Raw genomic sequence first — 8,766 nt, 5'->3', positions numbered from 1 at the left:
ACCTCGTCATCGGCTCCAAACAACCCACCGCCGTCTACCTATCCCCCTCCGAAGCCGCCGAGCACTGCCGGCGCGGCGCCTCCATCTGGCACTTCGCCTCCACCCCCAACACCCCCCCCTCCCCCAACACCACCACCAGCACCACCACCCCGGACGTAATCCTCACCGGCATCGGCGTCGAAGTGACCTTCGAAACCGTCCATCGCCGCGGCCCTCCTCCGACAGCTGTGCCCCGCTCCTGCACAGTGCGCGTCGTCAACGTCACCGATCTGATGATCCTGGCGCCCGGAGTCGCGCCACCCCGCACGCGCTGGGCACGGAGGCGTTTGAGGAGCTGTTTACGCGGGACCGGCCGGTGCTGTTTAATTTATCATGGGTATGCGGCCGGAGTTGCAGGGGTTGGTGTTTGGGAGGGAGGGGGCTGTGGTGGTGGGTTCGGGGAAGGGGGGGAGGGGCAGGGTGATGACCGTGGCCGGGTATAGGGAGGAGGGGAGTACCACGACGCCGTTTGATATGATGCTGGTGAATGGGGTGAGCAGGTTTGATTTGGTGGCGAGGGCGTTGAGGGCGGTGGTGGAGGCTGGTGGGGGTGCCGAGGGGGGGGAGGAGAGGGTGAAGGGGTTGGATGTGGAGGGGTTGCTGGGGGAGGTGGAGAGGCGGGTGGCGGAGGTGAGGAGGTTCATTGTTGAGCATGGGAAGGGTGAGTTGTTATTCGTTTGTTTGTTTCCTTCATTGGTTGAGTTGGTTGGTGCTGGACGAGGTTGGGAAGATGAGGCTAACATTGATGATTGCACATGACAGACCCGGATGATATTTACGATCTGCCCAGATTTGATTAACTACCTGGGTAGTTACGGGCAATGGCACGATGCCGAGGTTTATTGCCTTGGCAGCAAGGAGGAGAACAGGCTCATTGTCCTGGGAGCTAAGTAACGAGGAAGCGCTTTCGATGGTCATAGTTTTGTCCGGAGTGCTCACTCCGATGTGAGGCGGAAATAGGGCTGTATTCCAAGTTCAGGGAAATTACAGTTTGTTAAGTCTTGCCGAGTCCCCAGAAGCCAAGGTCCCAACATGCTGGTTGTCGACCAGGGACCGGCGGCCGCTCCCGGCCAGATTGGGATTGTTCAAATATCCATCGTTTTTCGGCGACGACTCCGTTTAGAGTAACGCAAAAGTGAAACAGAAGCCAGGTCGGTGGGAGATTGCCTTCTCCACACTCAACCTCAGTTCCCAGGAAGTCGCGATTCTTCTTCGTAAACTACAAAACAACCCTGCACAAAATGCATGGTGCGCCTTTTCCTTCTCTTCCCGACCAACGAAGCAGTTGCTATCCAAGGCCCGTAAACCATCGCTCGTCCCATTTGAGCTCTGATCGTCGGCCTGCGCTTTCCGCGGGTATGGGCGAGACCTGCATCCGCACCTGGGAATCGGTAGGTCATGCGCATACCTTAGGTTCCTGACTCCCCAATCTTGGGCGGGAAACCACTCTGCCAACTGCATCCAGCCCAGTGCGAAGCCCGCAAGAAACCGTGGTGTCTGCTCTGGTTCCCCTCGTGCCCCTTCCCCCTCGCACCCGACCAGTCTGGACCATGCCTTGAATGATCTGCTTTCAAGCATGATTAGCACACATTCAACCATCACTCACTCACTCACATCCTTCACCCGCTGCACAAAAACCGATGGAGTGATGGCCTTACCGTTTCGAGTTGCAACGTCCAACCCCCCCCCTCGATCCCCATTCCCTGTATCGTCGCTTGAAGTTCCCACAGTTGCGTCGCAGTCGCAGTCGCAGCCGCTGTGACCGCCCTTTTCCTGCTAGGTCGGCTGGTCGGGTCGCCTCGCATCCCACGTTCGCCCCACAAACGCATCAAACGCTCCCCCCTCCCACCGTCCCACGCCTCCCCACGCAGCCACGCTCCCGACCCGGCAAACACGGCCGAGCAAAATCGACCAGGGCAATTCCACGACGCGGATGAACCCGACAACGTAGGGCGCGCGGCGGGTTAGTTAGTGGGATGATCGTCCACGTCCCGTCGTGCGCTTTCGTGATTCGCGCAGGATCGCATTCGAGATGCCGCATCCCGTCGCCGGTGTGCACTGCCGTGCCTAAGTTGGGGGACGGTCCCGTTCGCCTATCGGGTGCTGCCGCACGCTGATGCTGCGGTCGTGCCAGCGATGGAGCGCCAGGCTGGTAGCGCGGCAGGACGGCAGGGCCTGCGGTGGCAAGCTTGTGTCAGGGAAAAAGAACAGAACCAGCGGTCCGAGTTCAACGGTTTGCCGTCCCATGTCCCTTTGCTTCTGTTTGTTGTTCATCTGCTGATTATTGATGCCTAATTGTTGCGCGGCATCCCAAACTCTCTGTCTGCCCGCTCGTTTGACTAACTGCAGTGTGGGCAAACGCCCGTAATATTCTTGCGCTTTTTTCTTCGAGCTTCTTGGCCAGTAGAATAACGGGCTGTTGCACCCCCAAAACGCCAAAAAAAAGGAGCGAGGGCTCACCGGTGCCAGAACGAGGTTAAAGGTGCTGCAAGCGGAACCCGAAAAAGCAAGACCCGGTTTCGAACAGATCCTCGGTAATGCTGCCGTCGGCAACGGCTGCCAGTCGTAGAGAAGGGGGGGGGGGGGTGCGTCCCGACCAAGGAAATCCGCCGAGCTGCTGAACCCTCCTGCCGGAACGTTAAAGGCTCCCGAAGGGACTTGGATGGGGGCCACGCCTGTACTCCGGGAAAACGGGAAACGTTTTGAGACGCAGCTGCGCGCAGCAGAACAATGGACCAGCCCCAACGAGGCAGCGGGTCACGCAAGTTGGAATTGAGTAATCGGCGGCGCCAGGTCCTGGGCGACAAGCCGCCGGGACCACCAGCCGGCCAATCTGCACCGCTGCCGGTCGCACAACCCCAGCAACGAGGCGCCCGCGGAGGCATCCGCCTCGGCCCCGGAATGCGCGGATCGCCCGGTCCGGTGGAGCGTGCTTCCCCTGGCCCTGCGCTGACGGGCATTGGCCCCCCGCGGAATCACACTTCGAAGCCGCTGAATCTGTGCCCTCCCTGCCTCCACAACGAACATCACCCTTGGCAGAAACAAATCGTGTTGGGCCCAGCTGGGCCCCGTGCAATCCCGGGGAGCAGCGGGACCACCGCCGTCCCGTCTCAGCTGCAATAGTCAAGGTCGCTCGGCATGCTCATCAGCGGCCTCCAAATCAATTGCCTGACCGCGTGTCTTCGTTTTGGGTCAGGGGCCGGCGGGAGGGTGGCTGAGGGCCAGAATCGGCCATTGGCAAGCCTCGCTCACATCTCATCTTTTTTTCCAGCAGGCCCCAGCAGGGCCAACAGGGACCGCCCGCGTCCCCACCATTTGGGCCTTGTTCCATGCAGGGCTCCAAACATGGTGCGAGCTCGACCTGCAGCAACCCCATCCCGGAAGGGGACAAGGGGGCGTCCCCGGGGGGCTGTCACACGACGACGGCCCGAAAATTCGCTTGCAGACTGTCTTTGGGAATCCACTCGGGGGGAAGCTCAGACAGGGGCGATCTTGCAGCCACATATGCGGAGAATCTCCCCGGAATGCCCAGTGAAGTCTCGACACATGGTATGGGCGCCGCAACCCGAGCACATGCGTGTCATCGGCCGTCGGATCAAATTACCTGACTGCTGAGGGAACCAGGGGAGGGAAGAATCTGCGGAAGATTGACGAAAACAGGCGCGGGGGCCAATTTGCTGATCTTCGCACCGGGTTTAAGACCCGAGCCTGGCCAATCCAACGCGTTTTCGGCTCACCTGTGTTCGCACACATACATACATACAGGCACTCACCACACACACACACCACACAGCCCAGCCCGTCAGCTCGGTCCCGGACACCCCAGTCGACGATAAAACCACTACTATGAGCAACGCCCCTACGCATCAGCCCACCGAAGAGCACGTCGACCGCCTCGCGAGGACTCAACACCTAACAGCTGACACTGGCCCGCCCGCGCGCGCCCGCATTCTTGCTCCCCGTCTGTCCATTCCTATCTTCTCTTCGGTGCGGTGCTGGCACGCCTGCCAGGGAACTCCCGGGCACCACCACTCGGGCTTCTTCCGGCGTTGTGTGATCTGGGACAAACCCCCGTTCAACCGTAACACGAACGTCCAAAACTTGCCCAAACGCCGGCCATTGTCAGCCTGCCAGCGACCCGGACCCTGCCAACTTTCTTGGAACTACCGGCATCCCTCCCCTGGCGCATTATCTTACGTCTTAATCCTTGGCCTTGGTTTTTTTTCTCCCCCCGACAAAGCGGCCATAAATTCATGAGCCGAAGACTCCGAAGGACGACACGAGAGCATTCCTTACCACCTCGACCTTTCTCTTCGGGTCGTTAACCAACAACCGCCGCCATGAGCAGCGACTCGACCATTGCGAGCACCCCTAACGAGACCGATATCGCCTACTTTCCCGAAGTCGTCTTCCCAGCCGGCAACTCCGACTTCCGCGCTGCACGGAACCGGTGTGCACGAGCCTGCCGAGAGTTCAACACCACTCCCGACGACGCGGACCCGGAGGAGCGGAGCCAGAAATGGCTTGAGTGAGTCTCGCCTCAGCCGGTGCCGGGGACGGGTCTGGCCCGTCTCGTTTTTTACTAACACGTTTGCAGCATCGTCCGCCCGGACCGTGACCGCACCGAGGATAGCGTATTGGCCGTAACCCATGACCAAACCTTCGCCAACCCGGCCCTCAAGGCCAAGACCCCCTTTATCAAGCCGCCCGTCTACATCGACTATGGCGTCCGCTTGCATGTCGGCGGTTCCACCTTTATCAATCGGAACTGCATGATCATGGACACGCCCGTGGCCGACGTGGTCATTGGCGAAGGCTGCAATATCGGCTCCAACTGCTGCATTATCGGCGTTACCCGTGAGTTTCCCCCCTGAACCTGTCAGTGTGTGAGCCGACCTTGTCTTCTCGGGTGCTGTTCCCGTGGCTTCGACATGTCAGCCTGCAGGCTGATACCGTGCCACTTACACGCTTCCCAACACCCTGGAAAATCCCGCGGAAATGGCAACGGCTAAACGGAAAAACAGATCCCGTGCGGCTCGACGAGCGCCTCCAGAGGCACAGCATCGGCCAGCCAGTCACTATCGGCAACGACGTCTGGATTGGTGCCAACGTTACCATTCTGTAAGTCAGCCTGCATTCACTCACGCATGTCGCTCCACAGCCTCGGAGAATGGGCATGATGCCGTACCCTTCCTGCATTGCGCCCCCATTTTATTCTCCGCGACAGTTTCCCCTCTCGCCTAGTCCCCCCCGCCCTGTCCTACCTCACTCGGTCCCCCGGAACGAGAATATAACAGATAGCTAACAAGTTTGGTCACCAGGGGCGGTGTAACAATAGGCGATGGCGCCGTCATTGGTGCCTGCTCCCTCGTCAAGCGAGATGTCCCGCCCATGAGTGTCGCCTTCGGTGTGCCGGCCCGCGTGGTCCGTTTCCTCAAGGACGTCAAGCCCGCCCTCAACAGCTCATCCGTCATGGCCCATACGATGGCTGACGGAATGCGGCTGGGGAACCGCTTACCAATGAGGGGGCAATTCGATCCCGGCTCCCGCGACAGTTCCGGGGGTGGGGAGTACCAAGAGGATGGACATGCTTGCAACGGCTCGGTTGTGGAGGGGGATGGGCTGTTGGACTTTGACCCGTTGGGCGTGGACACGGATGTCGACATGGATGGGCCCCTGCCGTCCGGGCGGCGCTTCTCGGGTGGCTCGGGGTCCACTGCGCACAGCGTGCTGCACGACGTCGGGCTCAGGGACCGGTTGGGGCGAGGGAGTGTACGGGATAGGGAGGTCAGGGCACTGTTGCTGCCGCGGAGGAGGCACCAACAGCGTCGACGGCAGCGGTGGGATGTTGAGGCTGCTGCCATCACGGCGGTGGTGATTGCGTTGCTGATGGTGTTTTTCTTTGCCGGCGTCTATTTGGGGGCAAGCAAGATTTCTTTTGGGCCTGATTTGGGATACCTGTAGCCGGTGGTGGCTAAGCGTCGGCGTGTGGGTATAGACTGGTCTGGCGTTTGGGGCGGGGCCCATTGGCCGTTTTTGATATTCTCTTTGGACAGCATGGATTGGAAAGATAGAGAGCTCGAGGACAGGATGGAAAATTCAGGGTGGGGATGGGACACACCGGCATCGGGTATGTCTTTGTTTTACTTTTTTGATGGTCGGATAGAGCAGGCCACTGCTGCGTTGGGTTCAGCTTTCGAGACACACGGCAGGCCGTGCATTACGTTACGTGGGGCGGCTGTATGTACAACAAGTAATGGTTAATATCAGCCCCGGCGGGGATTGGTGTATCTTGGATTTTGGCGACGCTTGGTGACGGAGATGGATGGGGAGTTGGCGTATGGTATGGTGCACATACAGCAAGCAGTACAAGCACCTCATGTGAAATAAGGCTCACTCTTTTGGGCGTGCGATAGTGAGCCAGGCAATTAATTGTCCGGGGTTCCTACAAAGTGGGTGAGGCAAGGTATCTGGTCCCAGCCGCAATGGGATATCGGTCATTGCTAGTAGTCCAGAATCAGACTTGGGGCATATAGCCTGCTGACAGCAAGCTGTCCTGGGCATAATGAGAAGGAAAGGATCTTCCTGGGCCCAATGTCGTTCAGAGTTGGACTTGGAAACAGGACGAGTACAATAGACAATAGACGAATGTTCAGCTGGAATCTTGGGGGTAAGAAGGGATGGACACGTGAAGTTGGGGGTGGGAGGAAAACGGCACAATGTATGTTGATTGGGTAAAAATTAGATCTTGGGCGACCTCCAGCTGACGCTAATCGAGGGGGATGACTCCAAGTTTCCTGATTATCTCCAACGGCACCGCCGAGATGTTATGGACAGTGATAAGGTCAATATGTAACCTCGACGACAATGATGGTAAATCCCCAGACAATGGCAAACTCGAAAACAAAACTAGGGCATCTCGATGCTGGCGACTCCCAACTTGAAGCCGTTCCAGTTCCAAAATACCATAACCCCCCATGCGTGCCCGTTAGGTAACCAACCTTTCGTCAGGCTCTACCCATCCAAACCCAGATATAAATGGGTTAGATGGGCTTCACCAAGGCCTTTATAATAATGGGATCATACGATGCCATGTTGACTGGCTATCTGGTTAATCTAGGTGGATTTAGTGGGCACAGTAATGTGGTTGATGTGCGCTTGCATCACACGGCAAATGCTGCGAATAAGCTCGATGTCCTTATTTTGGATGGTAACTCGCCGGTCAGGGATAGTAACAAATCGAAAGGCGACAAGGTCAAACATAGAACAGCAGCGATGGCTGGGCCAAGTTTCAATACATCTACAAATTGAAAACAATGAAGACTACGGCATCCTCACTGCAACCGGTTGGAGAACGCCGTTATAGCAGCAGCCAGTCTCCGCGTGATCATTCATTGTGGACGCGATATTTCCTCCTCCCATTTCTCCAGGACGATATAGTGTTGCATTCCTAGTTCTTCCAATTGTAGTACTCCTCCCGCATCGCGGTGATATCACCTCCTGCGCCGGTGAAGCACCCCCGTGGCGGGCCAACAAGAACCCACCCACAAGGGCAGGTTGCAAAGATGATTTGGCCACTGCGCTAAGGGAGATTCAGAACGAGCCAAAGCCACTGAGCAGGCCAAGGCTCTTGAAAAGGAGCGAGACGAGAAGGTGGTAAACTTCGGGATCCAAGCACCCAAAGCGAAAGCTGGGAAGGCTGCCGCTACGACTGGTGCAGCTGCGGCCCCAGTGGCATGAAACACCCTAAGCGAGACGTGTAAACATCCAGCCCCCGACCCCAACTCCGCCGCAATGGACCCGAAGAGGCAGAGGCAGTCTCATGTAGGGGATGAGTTGGATTTCCGCAAGGCGTTGTTGTATGAGAAGGTCGTGATAATTGATCCCTGTGGTGGAATCAGATTACCTAGCCTTTGGTAGACAAAAGAGATACCGACGTTTCAAATGAGTGGGTGAAATTCCGGGACGGAGATTTACGATCGTGGACTTACACCGACACAAATGTCGGGCTGAGGTTTGGCCGAGAGCATGTGTCTATTCCGTTGCCCGAGGGCCAGATTGGGATCGCCTTTGATAAAATGGTGGTATACTTCAAGACCCTTTGTCCTCCTCCCGTCCTATTTATTTCCAAATATCTACATTCTCCTCAGTGGCACATCCCTCACACCAAGATCCAACACACAACACACAACTCTCAGACCCACCCTTCCCCCTCTCCCTCTCCCCCTTCCTTCCTAATAATAACCCCTCCACCCCCTCCATCCACCCCATCTCCCTCAACGGCCACTCAATCCACCCGCGATGCTCCTCATCCAGAATCTCCCGCGCCCGCATCATGATATGCTCCCCCCACCCCTGCAACCACCAATGGCTCTCATAGTACTTCAGCAACACGCAAAAATGCGCAAAGATGGCCACGGCTTCCTGCGTCGGCACCCGCAGCAGCGGCACGAACTCGTCCGACATGACCCACAGCCAGACCATGGCGTCGAGCACCTCGCGGGGCGCGGCCGGGTCGTGGCGGACGACGAGCGCGCGATCGAGCTCGTCGAGGCTGTGAGTGTAGGTTTTGAGGAGGAAGGCTTCGGTGACGGTGTCTTGGACGCGGGTGCGCAGGGGGGCTACGAAGGAGGAGGGTAGTGTGGTTGAAGCGGAGTATGGTTCGGCCGAAAGGTGTGGGGATGATGGGACTCTGAGGGGAGTGGGTGTGGGTTGCGGCGCTTGAGG

The 8,766-nt window shown here is 58.0% G+C and overlaps 3 protein-coding genes across 3 annotated transcripts in view; 2 read left to right on the top strand and 1 right to left on the bottom strand.

Annotated features, from left to right (window-relative positions):
* Positions 1–2,769: 2,769 nt before the first annotated feature.
* Positions 2,770–3,162, top strand: CHGG_00113 (uncharacterized protein; the record flags this gene model as incomplete). The annotated part of the gene is made up of 1 exon (XM_001219333.1): positions 2,770–3,162. One exon carries the CDS (start codon positions 2,770–2,772, stop codon positions 3,160–3,162), a length of 393 nt encoding a protein of 130 aa, XP_001219334.1.
* A 1,217-nt stretch (positions 3,163–4,379) lies between these two features.
* Positions 4,380–6,003, top strand: CHGG_00112 (uncharacterized protein; the record flags this gene model as incomplete). The annotated part of the gene is made up of 4 exons (XM_001219332.1): positions 4,380–4,567; positions 4,637–4,896; positions 5,064–5,160; positions 5,361–6,003. 4 exons carry the CDS (start codon positions 4,380–4,382, stop codon positions 6,001–6,003), a joined length of 1,188 nt encoding a protein of 395 aa, XP_001219333.1.
* A 2,127-nt stretch (positions 6,004–8,130) lies between these two features.
* CHGG_00111 (uncharacterized protein) overlaps positions 8,131–8,766 on the bottom strand; it is a gene marked incomplete at both ends in the record, with an annotated part of 1,713 nt that continues 1,077 nt past the window's right edge. Inside the window, 2 exons of the mRNA XM_001219331.1 lie at positions 8,131–8,156; positions 8,244–8,660. Coding sequence (XP_001219332.1) covers positions 8,131–8,156; positions 8,244–8,660 — 443 coding nt within the window. The remainder of the gene's footprint in view (positions 8,157–8,243; positions 8,661–8,766) is intronic.

This window comes from Chaetomium globosum, genomic scaffold (genome assembly GCF_000143365.1).
Source record: "Chaetomium globosum CBS 148.51 scaffold_1 genomic scaffold, whole genome shotgun sequence".
NCBI classification, from domain to species: Eukaryota; Fungi; Ascomycota; class Sordariomycetes; order Sordariales; family Chaetomiaceae; genus Chaetomium; species Chaetomium globosum.
The sequence above is the reverse complement of the archived record's forward strand: the minus strand, read 5'-3'. Positions and strand labels throughout refer to the sequence as shown.